Source organism: Hylobates moloch, unplaced genomic scaffold (genome assembly GCF_009828535.3).
Source record: "Hylobates moloch isolate HMO894 unplaced genomic scaffold, HMol_V3 SCAFFOLD_3, whole genome shotgun sequence".
Taxonomy (NCBI): domain Eukaryota; kingdom Metazoa; phylum Chordata; class Mammalia; order Primates; family Hylobatidae; genus Hylobates; species Hylobates moloch.
The window spans coordinates 98,667,441-98,687,114 of record NW_026652278.1 but is presented as its reverse complement, the minus strand read 5'-3'; the positions used below and the strand labels follow the sequence as shown (position 1 = coordinate 98,687,114).

The 19,674-nt window shown below is 37.5% G+C and overlaps 1 protein-coding gene across 1 annotated transcript in view; it reads right to left on the bottom strand.

The window, feature by feature from the left end:
- LOC116480992 (cullin-2-like) overlaps positions 1–18,208 on the bottom strand; it is a 22,572-nt gene extending 4,364 nt beyond the window's left edge. Inside the window, 10 exon segments of the mRNA XM_058437030.1 lie at positions 1,186–1,263; positions 1,862–2,014; positions 3,704–3,790; positions 3,895–4,023; positions 4,844–4,903; positions 5,573–5,680; positions 8,670–8,812; positions 11,686–11,851; positions 14,825–14,875; positions 18,095–18,208. Of these exon segments, the coding sequence (XP_058293013.1) occupies positions 1,186–1,263; positions 1,862–2,014; positions 3,704–3,790; positions 3,895–4,023; positions 4,844–4,903; positions 5,573–5,680; positions 8,670–8,812; positions 11,686–11,851; positions 14,825–14,875; positions 18,095–18,208 (1,089 nt within the window).
- Positions 18,209–19,674: the final 1,466 nt, after the last annotated feature.

The window sequence follows — 19,674 nt, the reverse complement described above, 5'->3', positions numbered from 1 at the left end:
TTATATTTAAGATTAAGATGTAAAAAATGCAAATCATCACTAAGGCAGGATGGATTAATTTACATGTGAAAACTGTACACTATTGAGTATACAAATGGATTTCAATCCTATGTATCTGAAAACTTAGACTTACTAGAAAAAAATAAAGGACAAACTCCCTCTACTGGTAATTGGAGACAATTCAAATGGAGAGAACAGTATTTTTGGAATCGGAATTGTATAGACAGAAACTCACTTCCTATTTGTAAATGGGGAAACTAAAACCTGAGGAAGACTATACATCAATAAATAAAGTTTAAGGAGTTAACAACTATAAATGGGAAATAATTATTTCAAGGAAAGAGGAAAGAAAAAACTAAAGGAAAACTTCATTTCTGCCAGCTCCTATTCCCTCCCTTAATTTCAATCAGGGACACAGGATTTTTAAAAAGAAATGTAAAAGACTGCCAAGGCCAGGCATGATGGCTCATGCCTGAAATCCCAGCACTTTGAGATGAATCCTTTCTGCAAAATTTGTAATAACCCTGGATTATAGTCTGCCCCATCCAATGAATGTCTGCACAAATGCTCTTCTTCATATAGTTTCTAAAATAGTCTGTGCTACAATCTCTTTTCAAAGAAGATGTAAGAAGTCCTAATTTAGCCTCCTGTTCTGAAAGTCTATCATGCTTGCCTTCCTGAAACCTACCTGACTGGTTACAGGACTCTCCTCTACTATTACCACAAAACTATAACCACTATCAATCACTGTTATTACTCTACTAGCAGTTACTTCACATATATTTACCTACATTACAGGACAGAAATAAAAATATTACAAGGGCCAAATAAGGTATTTGGTCAAAATTCAAAAGGAAAACTGGTGATATTTTAAGTGTTGAATTCTAAGCTTTCTTCTGCTATCAACATTTTTATAATTTAAAACTGCTTAATAGCAGATGATAGACTTACTCAGAATAAGAGACATGCTTTGACAAAGAACTGTATGACATTCTTAGCATTTCAGTTTTAATATTAGTAACTACAATAACTTACATTCTTCCTAAAGGGCAGACCGACTATAATTTCTGAATCTATTTTTATCACATGAACCCTTAAGACTTTGAAAAAATAATAAAGGTGATAAAATATGAAGACAGTTATTAAAATTCCTTTAGTCTTCTAACATATCTCCTGCAAACTTACCATCTGTACACTTTTTTCTAATTCCTGGGGAATTGCAAACGTAGATGAAGGAGCCTGAGTAAGAGGCCATGCACCAGCCTAGAAGGAAAAAAATAAAAAGCTAAATGGATCAACATCTCAATTCAAAGTAAATATTTATTAAATTATCTAACCATCTAAAACATTTTCTTCTTCCTCAAAATGTTGATAAAATCTGAGTATTTCTATCATGGCACATTTCATTCCAAACCAATACGACTTTTTTTTTTTTTTTTTTTTTTTTGAGATGGGAGTCTCACTCCATCACCCAGGCTTCAATGCAGTGGCACGATCCCCGCCCACTGCAACCTCTGCCTCTGGGGTTCAAGAGATTTTCCTGCCTCTGCCTCCGCAGTAACTGGGATTACAGGCAGGCACCACCACACCTGGCTAATTTTTGTATTTTTAGTAGAGATGGGTTTTCACCGTGTTGGCCAGGCTGGTCTGCAACTCCTGAGCTCAAGAGATCTGCCCGCTTTGGCCTCTCCAAGTGCTGGGATTACAGGCATGAGCCACCATGCCCAGCCCAAATCAACAGGACTTTAGAAGCCACAATCTACTGACAGAACCAAACGTAATCAGGCATCCATTTATGAATCCTTTGTATCAAAGTACTGAAATGATTAGTAAATGCTCATAGTAAAACACATATTCATACCTGTAGAACATATATTTGAAAACTAATTCCCAAATCTATTACTGTGTCTTGGTTTTTGATAAAATTGTTGAACTTATTGTTGAGATCAGTGCTGACACTCATATCTGTATACATCCGATGTAGCTTGCTGGTAAACTCATAACCACAGGCTTGCTATAAAAAAGTTTTAGAAAATACATGACTTCAAAAGAAAAATAATAAGTCATATTGGTTAATAACAATGTGTCGGTATTGCTAGGTCTTTGGTCAAAGGTTCTTGCATGCACACTTATACCCAAGGACTAGTAATATATTCTTCATAAGTCAAAGCAACTAATCAAAACCTTTCAAACTTTCTTTCTTTTTAAAGACATATTTTAAATAAGTGAATAAAAACCACCTATTTAGGAACAATAAATCTCCCCTTAAACAAAAACTTTTTTTATACATTCATCTCTTATTTCAGCACTGCAAAATGCCCCATTACTATACATAAGATAGCTTAAAAGGATTTTATGTTGTGTTTTGTTTTAAAGACATGGGGTCTCACTGTTGCCCATGCTGCAATGCAGTGGCTATTCATTGGAGCCATCATGGTGCACTACAATTTCGAACTCCTGGGCTCAAGTGATCCTCCTATCTCACTCTCCCAGTAGCTGGGACTATTGGCACATGCCACAGCTGCTGGCTCTTACAAGGTTTACAGATAGTATCAAATGAAAGATTACATAAATGATTACTGGGAATACTCCAGCCTGTAGTCAATTGAAAAAGGTCTATTTAGACATATTTTTAATAGCATCTACTGAGTGATGAAAAAAACTATTTCTTTTTTTTTTTTGAAGAAAACTATTTCTTTAAAATTATTCAAAATTCTGTTGTTACCAGGTCAGAAAATCTGAATCTCTAATCTTGAAATATAAAAAGCTCATTAACACTACTTTTTTTTGTAATTAATCTATTTAGAGGCAGGATCTTGCTCTGTCACTCAGGATGGAGTGCAGTGGTGTGATCATGGCTCACAGCAGCCTTGATGTCCCAGGCTCCAGCAATCCTCCCACCTCAGCCTCCCGAGTAACTGGGACTAGAGGGACACGCCACCAAGCCCAGCTAACTTTTGTATTTTTGGTAGAGACAGGGTTTTGCCATGTTTCCCAGGCTGGATTTGAACTACTGAGCTCAGACAATCTACCTGCCTTGGCCTCCCAAAGTGCTACTATTACAGGCATGAGCCACCACACCTGGCCAACACTACTTTTAGAAATTAAAAATTAAGTTCCTTTTTGGAGGTTTAAAAAAGAGCACACAGCAACTGGGTGCAGTGGTGCACACCTATTGTCCCAGCTGCTCAGGAGGCTGAGGCAGGAGGATCGCTTGAGCCCAGGAGTTAGAGTCCAGCCTGGGCAACATAGTGAGACCCTATCTCTTAAAAAAAGAAAATGGAAAAAAGGAGTGCATATTATATTCAACATGTCTACTATGCAGGAAAATTTATTGAATAACGCAGGATAAATAAGAACCTGCTACCACTTATCGGTATGTATGCAAGCTGAAATGATGTAAAAATAAATTGAAATGGAATTGCACTCCAAAATCTGTACTTAAAGGAATATTTTAGGTGTATTCATTTATAAGTAGTAATAATCTTTTATCATTAATACTGATTATCTTGTGAATCTTCATATATAAACATACATATTTTGTCCTTTTAATACAGTATTTTATATCCCACTGTGTGACTATACAAATATACATTTAACCAGATGAATTGTTTCCTGTTACTGTATACAATGCTGCAATGAACATCTTTATGCGCTTGTGAATGAATTTCTAGGACAGTACCACATTAGAGACTTACATTACCTTTAATTTGTTGATCATGGCTTCTTCAGAGTCCATAGACATGGATAACCCATGAATTAAATGTTTTGCCAGCATTCTTGCATAGAACTACATTTAAAAATATTTTAAAAGATTACTTTCTTTCTAATGATTTAGCATTCAGAAATAAAGTTGACTAAAATACAAATGAAACTTTTCTGTTCACAACATACCTTTTGAAAGACGTCCTTGTCATCAGTGTATTTGAACACCGTGATGAAGCTCGTGAGCCTGTCTTCCACTTCATTCTCTGTCATCCCTTTCACCGACTTCTTCAGTAAGTTGTCACAGTACTTAGCAAGCTCATGTAGAAATTGATAATAAATCTTACAAAGGGTGCTTCTGTATATATCACACCTCAAAGGAGGCAAAGTGGTGATACAAGGTAAGATCAGTGGACAAAATTTTTGCTGTTTTTTTTAGAGACTGGGTCTTGCTCTGTTGCCAGGCTGGATTGCAGTGGACAAGATCATAGCTCACTGCAGCCTCAAACTCCTAGGCTCAAAGGATCCTCCTGCCTCAGCCTCCCAAGTAGTTGGAACTACAGGCATACACAACCACACCAGGCTTCTAAAGCTTTATGTAATAATCATAAATGTAAACTAAATAAAATATACATCATAAGGTAAATTTTTAGAAAGAACAAGTCAAATATCAAATCATCACTTACTGACCAATAAAGCAACTGATATAAGTAATACAAATTTTTAAAAGAACACCTAGGTGAGTTTCGAGTGGTTTTATAATTTTTGACATTGAACAAGTACTTTTAAAAAAAGTTACAAAAACCTTGTAAGCAAGTTTCCTTCAAAGGTTACCCAAACTTTATCATCAGATTTCCTTTAGATTTCAGATATAACAGAATCTACATGAAAAGTATTGCAAATTATTTCAAAGTAGACATACATTAAAACCTAAACTTTGTAAAATGGTTATTCTTTAAGAAAAGACACATGGTATGTTGCATTCCTTACATAAATGCCAAACTATATACAATGTAGATAATTTTCCTTCTATTTTTCTGAAAAATGCTACAAAAACCAAATTAATTTGATATTCTGAGTTTTCATTTTCTAATACTGACTTTTCATAAGATTACTTTTCAGCAACCACCAAACTTACCAGTTCAGGTGCTTTGCAAACAGACTTAGGTTCTCTGTAATTTACAACTGACGTAAGGGCCTAAATAAAAAACAGGCCGTAATTAATCACCAGCCATAGGGAAAAAGTACAGCTAGTTCAATATAAGCCATAATCTGTACATCCAAAATTACCCCGCCACATAAAACACAGCATTGCCCGTAGTTTGTTAATATTATGACACCTAACATGGTAGACTCTTCTGACTTTATTCTCTAATTACAAAATACCTATATATCCTGTTGCTATTTCAAGATACTCTGTAACTCATTATCAAAATTTGAACAGATAAAATAACGCTACTTAAAAAAGAATCTTACGATCTTGTAAGCAACTTTCCTTTAACGTCTACAAAAGTTCATGTAAAACACATCTATTCTCTTTTCAAATATTATTCAATATAGCCTAAGTATTATGGCCAAAGAAAAAAATCAGTACTAAAAATTGTAAAATTATGCATGTCTAGCCAGAAGATATCAGACTAAAAACTCCCCTTATATAGCATAATCATGGGACATTCTACAAGCATTCAATTTAACTATTCAGTTAATAATTTAAAAGTTAGATTATTTCTATTTTGAATTTCATATCTAAATTACTTAATCTCCATGTCTAGATCAGAAGTCTCATACTAGAAGTCTAATCCTGAAACTGCCTAAAGAATGATAGAGTTTTATGTACATACATAGTATATATGTATTTAAAACTTACCTTATCCAATGCACTCATAAAGTGCTGATCACCATTCAAAACAGTGTTGATAAGCTGAACAAATTTACCATGCACTTCCAAAACTGACTCCACAAATAGTGTTGGCATCTAAAAATGAAATATAAGTACAAAATGACATTTTAAGAGGTTCAAGGATATCCAAACTACTAGGTTTATTAGACTTATTAGTAAATTTTTCCTCAAGGAAATTATGTTTCACACATGCACACTTCTCAGAAAATGGTTTTAGCTAAGATGGTCTTAGAAATTTAAAACTTTGGTGTTGAAGGCCAGGCGTGGTGGCTCATGCCTGTAATCCCAGCACTTTGGGAGGCTGAGGCAGGCGGATCATGAGGTCAGGAGATCGAGACCATCCTGGCTAACACGGTGAAACCCCATCTCTACTAAAAATACAAAAAATTAGCCAGGCGTGGTGGCAAGCACCTGTAGTCCCAGCTACTCGAGAGGCTGAGGCAGGAGAATGGCGTGAACCTTGGAGGTGGAGCTTGCAGTGAGCTGAGATCGTGCCACTGCACTCCAGCCTGGGCTACAGAGCAAGACTCCTCAAAAACAAAACAAAACAAAACAAAACAAAACAAAAAACTCTGGTGTTGGAAATAGCTTGTCAGCTGGGCACTTTGGGAGGCCAAGGCGGGCAGATTGCCTGAAGTCAGGAGTTCGAGACCAGTCTGGCCAACATGGTGAAATCCCGTCTCTACTAAAAATACAAAAAAAATTAGCTGGATGTGGTGGCGTGCGCCTGTAATCCCAGCTACACGGGAGGCTGAGGCAGGGGAACTGCTTGAACAAGGGAGGTGGAGGTTGCAGTGGGCAGAGATCGCGCCACTGCACTCCAGCTTGGGCGACAGAGCGAGACTCCGTCTCAGAAAAACAACAACAAAAAAAAAACAAAAAAAAAGAAAGAAAATAGCTTGTCATTCAGCACAACAAGCTGTCATAGACTGTCTAGTACCTGCCAGAAGAACCCACCAAAAGCATACTTTTCTACTGTGTTGGAATAACTTATCTTAAGGATAACAAGACCTGAACTACCAGGTCTATCACTTTCATAGAGGCTTATATAAGCAAAGACTGCCTGCAAAGTCACTGAAGGCTGAGAGAAAGGGGAGTTAAAAAGCCAGTAATCCTGAGAACAGAGACCCCTTGAACTCGGCAAGACAATCCCTCACATCTCAGAGAAAAGAAATACTTAATAGTACAAAAGTGAGTTTTCCCTTTTAATGGAGATAACCATGAAGAAGTTACTACCTAAGACTTAACTAAGTCAGCTGGATTTGAGTCCACCATAAATGTATTCTCTTATGTTTCCACCTCCCAGCCTTGACACAAAATTCTATGCTTCTATGCCCAATGTCACTGGACATGGAGTCTATAAATGTAATAATGTAAACTAGTAAGTTTGACAAATAATACAGAGTAATAAACCTGAATACTATAAACTAGCAGTTCTACAAAAATAGAAAACTGTGGTAAAAGGAATTTGAAGAAATAAAAAAACAGAAAACTTACACATTATTGTGGCATAACATAAAAACTAAAAATTATTACTTGCCAAAGACCAATCTGCAGCTAAGGTAACAGCCTCTAAAAAGTGCTCCTGAACAGTGACGTCTACACACAGATACTATCTTATAGATGAAGGGCAAACAGCTCTACTTAAGAGATAGTAACATTTGAAGTTATTTCTCTCTTGCTGATCAAACGTTACCAGTAATAACAAGATTTGGTGATGGGAAAAACAAACTGTTACAGTCGTGTGATTGGCAAAGTACTCGAGAAAGATGAGTATTAGGGACATGAGGGTTATTGTTTTGGGTATTTGGGGCAGCAAGCATATACTTACAGCAGATTATTTTAATCTAAATTTGCTTCCTGGACAACTAAATTTATGGAAAGGAGGCAAATTGCAAGTCATCTATATTACCACTGATTAATACTACTACCATGACAACAAACTACGTTATCAATGCCAATTACACAAAAACACAGTTACTTAAAAATGGCAAGCTTGGCCAGGCGCGGTGGCTCACGCTTGTAATCCCAGCACTTTGGGAGGCCGAGGCGGGCGGACCACGAGGTCAGGAGATCGAGACCATCCTGGCTAACACGGTGAAACCCCGTCTCTACTAAAAATACAAAAAATTTGCCGGGCATGGTGGCGGGCGCCTGTAGTCCCAGCTACTCGGAGAGGCTGAGGCAGGAGAATGGCGTGAACCCGGGAGGCGGAGCTTGCAGTGAGCCGAGATTGCGCCACTGCACTCCAGCCTGGGCGACAGAGCGAGACTCCGTCTCCAACAACAACAACAACAAAAAAACATGGCAAGCTTATTTTCCTGTGGAAAGTTAACAGCTGTTCAATGGACACCTCCGTATGGCTAAGCAGCAGCCTATCAATAGCTTTCTAATAATTTGATAATTCGAAAATGAGTCCAACAAATTCTAGGTTTAAAACATTTGAATACATTTCTTTTGTTGGCATGGTAAGGCTTTTTCTTTCATCTTTCTTTTTTTTTTTTAAGGGGGGACTACTGTACTTTATTTTTTTTCTTATTATTATTATTATACTTTAAGTTTTAGGGTACATGTGCACAATGTGCAGGTTTGTTACATATGTATCCATGTGCCATGTTGGTGTGCTGCACCCATTAACTCGTCATTTACATTAGGTATATCTCCTAATGCTGTCCCTCCCCCCTCCCCCCACCCCACAACAGTACCCGGAGTGTGATGTTCCCCTTCCTGTGTCCATGTGTTCTCATTGTTCAATTCCCATCTATGAGTGAGAACATGCGGTGTTTGGTTTTTTGTCCTTGCGATAGTTTACTGAGAATGATGTTATCCAGTTTCATCCATGTCCCTACAAGGGACACGAACTCATCATTTTTTATGGCTGCATAGTATTCCATGGTGTATATGTGCCACATTTTCTTAATCCAGTCTATTGTTGTTGGACATTTGGGTTGGTTCCAAGTCTTTGCTATTGTGAATAGTGCCGCAATAAACAGTAAAGTCAAAGGAAAGGCTTCATGATAGATCTGATTAGGAGGAAAACGTTGCAGTTCCCCACACAACTCACATTTTCCTGAGTAAGGTTGCTGGTTGTTCGAAGGCCCTCATCATAGATGTGATTTTGCAGCTCCTGAATCATATGAGGTAAACCAGTGGACACAGCACGGAGTAAGACATACATATTTGCCATGTCTGAGAGGAAAAAGACATCTGAGGATTAACTCCCAAATATTTTCATTTATTAGGTAATATATGGATCCAAGTGCAGGAGTACAATATACAGATCCAAGTGCAGAGTACCCAGAGAAAAGTCCCTGATGCCCACCTCCCAACCACCCAAACCCCTCTCCCCACAGGAAAGGGATGTGGTTATTTAACATCTTCTCAAAGATATTTTGTGCAAATTCAAGTGAATACATATATTCTTCCCTTTGCCCCTTTTAATACAGTGTACTATATTTTGTATATTATTTGTAGCTTCAGAACACATTTTAACTTAGTGGTCTTTTCCTATCAGTACACAAAGCATTTCTATGTATTTTACAGCTGTACAGTACTCCATTATGTGGATATATTATAATTTCTTAACAATTGATGGAAATTTAGGTGGTTTCCAGTCTCTTGATATTGCAATATTGCAATCAATAATCTTATACATGAGCAAGAATATATGCAATATAAGTTCCCAAAAGTGAGGTTACTGTGTCAAAGTTTAATCTTGTAGACAGATCCTTCTAACCACAGCTGCCAACAGCAGAGAGTTCCTTTGCCAACAATGTGTTACCAAACGTTTTGATCTCTAACATTGGGAGGTGAATAATGATCTCTCAGTGTAGTAGGTTTTATTTTAAATGTTTTTTTAAAGCATCATACATATATGGAAAAGTATACAAACCATAAGTGTATATCTTACTGAATTATCACAAGTGAACACACAACACACCCATGTAATCACACGCAGGATAAGAAACAGGCATTACCTACACCCAGGAGTCCCCTTCATGCCTCCTTCCAATCACACACTCTTGCTCCTCTGCAAAGGTAACCACTGCTGTGACTTCTAAATCACAGATGAGTTTGAACTATGTATAAAAATGGGATCACACAATTCTTTCGTGTCTGGCTTCTTGTGTTCAACAACATGTGTATAAGGATCATCTATGTTGTTGTACATGGCTTTAATTTGTTCATTTCCACTCCTCTATAATATTCCATTGTATGAATATACCATACTATTCTACGGTAACTGGACATTTGAGCTGTTCCAGTTTATGGAGCTATTAAAAATACTAATATGAACATTCCTGTATGTCTTTTTGCATATATGTCCTGGCATTGGCGATGGAGAGGTAAAGCAGGGGTTGGTTATACATTTAGGAGAACTGCTGGATCATAAAATATACATAATATATCCCACTTAGCGGTCAATGCCGGTTTCCCAAAGTAGTTACATCAATTTATACTCTCACTTCAGTGTTCAACAAGTTCCTGCTACTTCACATTTCTTTTTATGTTTATTGGCCATCTGGGTATCTTCTATTCTGCAGTGCCTGTTTTTTGACCATTTTATATTTTGGATACAAATCCTTAGTATTGCAGCTACATTACCCTATAACTGTCTTCTGATGATCCAGTGGTTTTAATGGCTTTTTTTTTGAGACAGGGGTCTTACTCTGTCACCCAGGCTGGAGTGCAGTGGCAGGATCTCGGCCCATTGCAACCACCACCTTCCAGGCTCAAGTGATCCTCCCACCTCGCATCTATAATCCCAGCACTTTGGGAGGCCAAGGCAGGCGGATCACGAGCTCAGGAGTTCGAGACCAGCCTGGCCTACATAGTGAAACCCCGTCTCTACTAAAAATATAAAAATTAGCCAGGTGTGGGGGCGGATGCCTGTAGTCCCAGCTACTCAGGAGGCTGAGGCAGGAGAATCACTTGAACCCAGGAGGTGGAGGTTACAGTGAACACAGATCGAGCCACTGCACTATAGCCTGGGTGACAGAGCGGGACTCCGTCTCAAAAAACAAAAACAAAAAACCTGATTAATGGCCGGGCACGGTGACTCACACCTGTAATCCCAGCACTTCGGGAGGCCGGGGCAAGCGGATTATCTGAGGTCAGGAGCTGAAGACCAGGAGGCCAACATGGTGAAAACCCGTCTCTACTAAAAACACAAAAGTTAGCCAGGTGTGGTGGCACGCACCTGCAATCCCAGCTACTTGGGAGGCTGAAGCAGAACTGCTTGAACCTGGGAGGCGGGGGTTGCAGTGAGCCAAGATCCAGCCATTGCACTCCAGCCTGGGTGACAGAGCGAGACTCTATCTCAAAAAAAAAATTAATTAAATAAAATATACATATTTATTATCTTTCCTGCTTATAAAAGTAATGCATGTTTTTTGTTTTTTAAAAAATCAGAGAGGCGGGGCGCAGTGGCTCACGCCTGTAATCCCAGCACTTTGGGAGGCTGAGGCGGGCGGACCACGAGGTCAGGAGTCCGAGACCAGCCTGACCAACATGGTGAAACCCTGTATCTACTAAAAGTACAAAAAAATTAGGCGGGTGTGGTGATGAGTGCCTGTAATCCCAGCTACTCAGGAGTCTGAGGCAGGAGAATCACTTCAATCTGGGAGGCGGACGTTGCAGTGAGCCAAGAGCATGCCACTGCACTCCAGCCTGGGCGACAGAGTGAGACTCTGTCTCAAAAAAAAAAAAAATCAGATATAGCTGATTTTTTATATTATATAAATTATTACATTTATTACATAATATTTGTATTTCCTTTTTATAGTCTTTGCCTTTATTCCTACTGTTAATCAGGAATTCTAAATGTATTAAGGAAATTAGCTCTTGTAATATATAAAAATGTATTAACACAATTTCCCACTTTTTCTTCTGATTTTAGAACACTCTTTGAAAACACTTTCCTAAAATAGTCTTTCAAAATAAAGTATTAATAATCTGTAAAAGATTATTTAAAATATTTTAAAGACTATTACTATAATGCGCATTAAATCAAGGGTGACTGGAAGATGATATAAAAGGTGGATTTATAATTTAATTTCTACTCACATGTTTGGTGTCACTTACCATTTTTTTCTCTTGTCAAATGATATTATGACATTCTGCATGTAAAAACTGTAAGTGGTCTGCTACCATTCGTTGTTGACATTCATGAATCACTTTAGTATATGAACTTGGATGTAGGTATTTTCGACATCGAATTTCTTCATCTTTTATTCTACCTATAACCTATAGAAATATTTTCTTACAGTCACGAACACAAAGTTTTACTATGAGGAAAAATCTGTAATATCAACAAGTAACTCAGCCAAATTTTAATGGCTGAATTAAACATGGCAAAGGTAATAAGGGTTACATAAGCAATGTAAACCCACAGTCCATAAATCATTTCAAATTTTTATTTAAGCTACTAGCTGTCATCTACATTCCACCAGTCTTACAAGCAAGAACTAAAGTTAAATAGTCTGCATTTTGTCTTCATTTACCTACACCATTCATCCTATTACGTGGACAACATAACATGTAACAGGAAAAGTGGGTACAGATGATTAAATTCAGAACAGGGGATCTCTGTATGAATAACTATCAAACTAAAAAATAAATTATATTGAGATCAAGTAGATGAATCTAATTATTTTACATTGGTTTCTCTTCTTGTAAATGGAACTGTATGTGCATGATAGTTAACTACTATATTAAAGATTTCATTAAAATTTTTGAAAGTAGGGGCTGGACATGGTGGCTCACACCTGTAATCCCAGTACTCTGGGAGGCCAAGGCGGGTGGAAAGGGTTCTATAACACTTGCATGAAAGAGCAAAGGGCCAAACAACAGCAAGAACACTTCTGGTTTCTGGAGGGCCAACTTATCTTGCCAGATATCAAGCCTTACAATAATAAACACAGTGAGGCATTGGCAGAGGATAAACAAATTGATAAAGAGAACAGAAAAGAGTTCTGAAACAGAACCACTCTTGTAAGAAACAGAGAGAAGGTGTGTATGTCATGACTGTCTTGCTCTTGAGTTACTACTTCAGAACATATACAAACTTTTACTGATTCATCAAATATTAACTGTGGAGACTTATTTCCGTTTATAATTTGCTGAACAATTCCCTGATTGACTGGGGACAGAGAAACCCACTAACTAAATGCAAAAACAGCAATTCTGGCCTTGGGAATCCATAAACCTTCTTAAAATTATGTAAAAATTTTGTGTGCATATGCATACCAAGCATTTTTATGTCGGGAGGCTCCACAGCTTTCATCAAGACCCTAAAGGAACGCAAAGATCCCCCCAAAAGAGATGAAAGCCACTGCACTTAAATAAACATAAAGGTACAACTAGTTTTCAAAAGTTACGAGGAGGGGAAAGGAAGTCTACGGCAAAAGGAAGAAAATAAAAAAGGAACATTCATATTTTGGACACCGTTTAAACTGAAAACAAGTTATTTTATTTTGAAATAATTATAGACTCAAGGGAAGTTAGAAAAATAATACAGAGAGATCTGGTGTACCCTTCACCTGGCTTTCTCCAACGGTAGTATCTTACATAACTATGGTCCAGTATTAAAACCAGGAAACTGACATGGGTGCAATCTATAGACCTTATTCAAATTTTGCCAGTTTTTACACACAATCATTTGTGTTTATGTTTGTATGATACTACGTAATGCTATCACATGTCCAGATTCATCTCACCACCACCATATTCAAGACACAGAATTGTTCTACCACCATTAAGGAAGCTCCCCATACTTCCACTTTATAGTCTCATACCAACCACTAATCTCTTCTTGTTTAAACTTTTAAAAAGAATATATTTTTAAGTATTCTACATACTTTTGCAATATGTCCAGAGGAAAAAAGGAAACACTCCAAGAAAAGCTTTATGAAATATGTGGAGAGATAATTATTTATTGCAGACCAGTACCTCACAAATGCTGGTCTGAACGGGATGCATAAAAAACATCTGGGGAGCTCTGTAACAATGTAAGTTCTTACTCTCCCTGGAGTATGCATCAGTAGCTATGGGGGGAGCCAGATATCTACGTTCAAAATCCTCCCCAAATGTATGCACATACGAACATGTGTAATACTATATGTAAATGTGTATACAGCTATGCATATCCATATAAATGTATATGTACTAGTGTGTACACATACAAAATTGTAAATGCATAGAAAATTTTTATTAGAACATACTGTAAATCCTTAATAGTGGTTTCCTTTAAATAGCAGAACCAAGGTACCAGGAGACACCAGAACTTTTCTTTTCCCCCGAGACGAAATCTTGCTCTGTCACTCTGTCTTTGAGGCTGGAGTGCAGTGGCACGATGTCAGCTCACTGCAGCCTCTGACTCCTGGGTTTAAGCAATCCTCCTGCTTTAGCCTCCCAAGTAGCTGGGACTACAGGTGCGTGCCATCGTGCCCAGCTAATTTTCTGGTATATTTGGTACAGATGGGGTTTCACCATGTTGGCCAGACTGGTCTTGAACTCCTGACTTCAGGTGATCTGCCTGCCTTGGCCTCCCAGTGTGCTGGGATTATAGGTGTTAGCAACTGCACCAAGCCCTCCCCCCACTTTTTTTTTTTAACACAACAAGAAAATTGGGGACTGCTGAAGGTTCTCTGTGTTGGGGCTAAAGTCTCTATGGTCCTCTTAACATTGCTCAGAAAGGTTTTTTACTTTTCTCTTTAACCTTCTGTACATTTCAATTCCTTTTTTACAATTAGCATATCTTACTTTATAATTTTTTTGTAGAAGGAAAATTGTTTTTACTAAACTTTCCCAGTGTAATCTTGATTTTCATTTGCCACATTTGAGAAACGATTAGCACAGAGTAATGTTTTTGTTTGTTTGTTTGCGACGGAGTTTCACTCTTGTTGCCCAGGCTGGAGTGCAACGGCACAGTCTCGGCTCACTGCAACCTCCACCTCCTGGGTTCAAGTGATTCTCCTGCCTCAACCTCCTAAGTAGCTGGCATTAGAGGCACCCGCCACCACGCCTGGCTAATTTTTGTATTTTTAGTAGAGACGGGGTTTCATCATGTTGTCCAGGCTGGTCTCGAACTCCTGACCTCCAGTGATCTGCCTGCCTTGGCCTCCCAAAGTATAAACATTTGTAAACATCTTAAATTGCCATTGCATTTAGAAATGGAGAAACTCATCAGGATCTTGAGTCATTCTAATCTACATTTACCTGCTCGCATTGTTTACCAGGTGCCTCTTCTCCAGCAAGTTCTTTGGCATCCTTTCCAGAAGAGTTCAGTAGCCGAGAAAGCAGGCTACACCTCACCTACTCCTTCCTGGGCTAAAGATCTGTTAGTTGTTCATCTTAATTTGGGAAAAATAAATTAAGGAATTCTTCTATCATTAAGCACAACATAAAATAATCTGTTTAATAAATTCTTTCTGATCATCCACATTTTGATGCCAATCCCACATTTGAAAATAATTATATATGCAAATATTTTTAGCCAATTAAATTGGAACTTATTCTTTGAAAATATCTTCATGATCATTTTTGTTCTAATCAGTAACTTTAATGGAATAGTAAGGTGTTTTTCATAAACCACATAAGTTATTGATTATGAGATCTTATGACAGTTGGTATGAAAATGGATTATTAAATATTAATCTAGTATTTACTGTAAACTCAGCAGTTTGGGGTGTATCAGTAAGTATTTAGTTTTATTATGCTACTAGAGTTTTTTTTCCTATTATAGAATTTTCAAACATTTACTAAGGTAGAGAAAATTTTAATAGTTAAATGAACCTGATTTACCATTTAATGAGCTTATTAATAATCAATACATGGTCAGTTTTGCTTCATTTACACCACACACTTCCCTCATATTCCTTGTTATTGCCTTAATTGAGATATAATTTACATATCCTCAATTATGTTTTGGAAAATGGAGACATTGTTTCATTTCCTCTACAAATATTTCTGTATGCCTCTCTAAATGTTAATGACTTAAAACAAACAGGCCCTGACATCATATGCCCTTAAGACAAATTAGCAATAACTTTCTTATGTATAAAATTAAATATCCAGTCAGTTTTCAAGGTTTCTCTACTGTCTTGTAAATTATTATCATCATCTTTATTTTATAGTTATTTTAATTAGGATCCAAATGAGGACTATGCATTAAAATTAGATGAAAATGTCTTGTTTCCTTTGATATCTTTGAGCATATCACCTACATGTGTCACCTACATCTTTTTTCACTGGCACTCTTTTGGTTTATTTTGTTTTGATTGAAGAAACCAGATTATTTATCCTGTAGTATTTTGACATGCTGCATTATTCAGATTGCATTTTGTGGTATTTATTGAACCTGTGATATAATTTGAATGTACGCTCCAAATCTCATTGATATGGTTTGGCTCTATGTCCCCACCCAAATCTCATCTTGAATTTTGACCCCCATGTGTGGCGGAGGGACTTGGTGGGAGGTGATTGGATCATGGGGGCCATTCCCCCATGCTATTCTTGTGATAGTGAGAGAGTTCTCACAAGATCTGGTTGTTTGATAAGGGTCTGGCATTTCCCCTTTGCTCTCTGTCTCTGCTGCTGCCATATAAGATGTGCCTTGCTTCTCCTTCACCCACTGTTATGATTGTAAGTTTCCTGAGGCCTCTCCAGCCATGCATAACTGTGAGTCAATGAAACCTTCCTTTCTAAATTACCCAGTCTCAGGTCGTTTCTTTATAGCAGTGTGAAATTGGACTAATGTATTCATGTTGAGATGTAATCCCCAATGTTGGAGGTGGGGCCTGGTGGGAGGTGTTTGGGTCATGGGGACAGATTTCTCATAACTTGGTGCTGTCCTCCTGATAGAGTGGGTTCTTAGGTGATCTGTTGTTTGAAAGTGTGTGGCACCTCCCCTCGCTTGCTCTCTTGCTCTCACCCTTTCCATGTGAGAAGCCTGCTCCTGCTATGCCTTCTGCCATGTCTGGAAGCCTCCTGAGGCCTCCTCAAAAGCTGAGCAGATGCCCGTACCATGCTTCCTGTAAAGCCTGCAGAACTCAGCCAATTAAACTTCTTTTCTTTATGAATTATCCAGCCTCCCGTATTTCTTTACAGCAACAGAGAAACAGCCTAGCACAACACATTTATCTACCCCCTGTATTTCTGTAAATATAGAGCTTCAGTTTCAGAACCGATTTATTTGGCAAAAATACTTGAAATACAGAGCAAACATCTGCCTTGGTGAATTGACACTATTTCTTCTATAATTACATTTATGTTCTATTTGAACTTCACTTTGTGTTATCACTTTTTTTCTGTTGCAGTTTTTGACCTGTTGATTAATTTCCACTTTTGATTATTTCTTTTTGTAAAATGTCACGTGGGCTTCTCACTGGAAGACAAGCAGGCAAGACAAGGTTATGCTTTGCTCTCTGTATAAACTCAGTAACAAATATGCAGTGATTGGCAACAACATACTTTGAAAGAAGTGATGGGTCACTGATCATGATTCATCTGTTATTTAGGCTGTGATTTGTGGACTGAAGAACTAACAAGAAGGGTACTTTATGCAATTACAGGTAAAATACCATGATAACTGAAATTAGAACCATGTTGGGGAACTCAGGTCATTTAATTAAATCATGGTTATTGGAACTAGGTGGAGTGGTGATGGCCTATAACTCTTACCTTCCCGATGTTTTCTTTTTTATCTGCAATAAACATTTACATCTTTCCTTATATAGACTTTGAAATTGTCTATCAATTCTAGACATGTAGTTTTGTTGCATTGCGAATCACTTTCTATACTACATTTTATAAATGAGCATCACTGGTATACTGGTATATATATACTGGTATATAGCACAGTTTTTGGTTTCTATAATTAATAGGTTGACTTTGTTTTTAAATTTTAAGTAGATACATCATCTGAGAATTTAAAAGTCTGTCTTTTTCATTCAAATAGTTATTCATCCTATTTTTTTTGTTGTTGTATGCATTGGCTAGAGACTTCAGGATAATGTCGAATAATACTAATTATAATATTGACTTTAATGCTGTATTAGTCATGTCTCTTATTTTCTGAATTTGATGCTTTGACATCCAGGGCCTTGTTGCCCCTGGAGGGACTGCCCTCTCAGGATAAGCTAATCCCTGGATGTAAACAACTTGCCTGCATGTATGTGTTCATATATAAACCAATCTATCCAGAGCTCATACCCCCTTCTTTATCCTTTATCACCCTCTATTCTTCTTTATCTATCTTTATCCTTCTTTATCACTCTCATGTCCCAGGCCACTATCTGCCTGCCTTAATTGCCTCAGGGCCAGGTAGCAGACAACTAGGGACAGCCTCTCCTCCCCAGGACGCCATGAAATTATTCAAGCTAGCCAATCCTAAGACTGGTTGCCCTGCCTTGCTTGTTCCTTCCTGTGGAAAGTGCAGTAAAGATTCTTGCTCGTGCTTTCCCCCGTCCCTTCTGCCTCCTGACTGACCTTGATGTTTTGCCTCTTGTGGTGTGAAGTGCCTACAGCTTCTAGGGAATCCTGAGCAGCAAAATAAACTACTTCCCTCATGACACTCATTTCTGTGTTCATGTGTCTTACCATACTGATTAAAACAAATCCTGGGTACCATAAAAATAAATGACATTTCTATTCACGCTTTGTTATTAAATATGCATTTTGCTGTAGGTTTCTAATAACTTTTATCAATATAGAAACATCTTCCTCAATTGCTAGCTTCCTATGAAGTTTTAAATTTTTTTCACAAGGAGTCGTGTTGAATTTTATCAAGAGCCTTTTTGATGTTTATTGAAATAGTTGTTTTTTCTCCTATGAATTTTTCTAATAGAAACTATACTGATTGAACAACAATAGGTTAAAATTAAAGTTTCATCAAAGACTCCCAAGATATAATAGCTGTGAAAGTCTAAATCACCATATGTAGGCTTTCATAGCAAATCTCTGAGAACCTGCTCCACAAGTATTAATTCCCCTCACCTACTTTAACAATATGAAAGGATGTGGAGTGGAGAAGACTGCAGGGAGCTGTTGCCTTGCACTTTCTCCTACTTTGCCTTTGATAGTCTTATGAATGGAGAGGAAAATAATGCACACTCTTAACCCTGGGTCTAGAGGAGGACTCTTCCAGAGACCACCAGGACAATTGACCAAAAAACTCCTGGAACTAAGAAGCAGTTCTAGCAAGGATGCAGCATATAGGATTAGTATAGAAAAATCCATTGCAGTTGCTCTTCTGCACACCGACAATGAGCAATTGGAATTTGAAATTAAAACCACAATGCCATTTATGTTAACATTCCCACCACCACCAATGGAATATTTAGGTATAAATCTAACAAAATATATAAAAGATCTATGAAGAAAACTGCATAATTTTTATTAAGGAACTCAAAGAGGGACTAAATGAATAGAGAGATATTCCATGTTCTCGGATAGGAAGGCCTAGCATTAACAAAATGTCAGTTCTTCCCAACTTGCTCTCTAGATTCAATGCAATCTCCATCAAAATCCCAGAAATACATCTTTTGGATATTGACAAATTGATTCCAAAGTTTATATGGAGAGGTAAAAAAAAGAAAATACCCAACACAGTATTAGAAAAGAAGAAAAACAGAGAACTAATACCACCCAATTTCAAGATTTACAACAAAGCTACAGCAATCAAGACAGTGGCAAAAGACTAGATGAATAGATCAATGGAACAGAATAGAAAGTCCCAAAATAGACCTATACAAATATTTGACAAAGGGGCAAAGGCAATACAATGAGGAAAAGATAGTCTTTTCAACAGATGGCACTAGAACAACTTAATATCCACATGCAAAATCAAAAATCTAGACACAGATCTTACATCTTCCCCAAAATTTAACTCAAAATGGATCACAGACCTAAGTATAATACACAAAATTATAAAATTTCTAGAATATAGGAGAAAACCTAGATAGCCTTGGGCACGGCAACGACTTTTTAAATACAACACCACCAATGTCATGATCCATGAAACAAGTAACTGATAAGCTGGGCCTCATTCAAATTAAAAACTTCTGTGA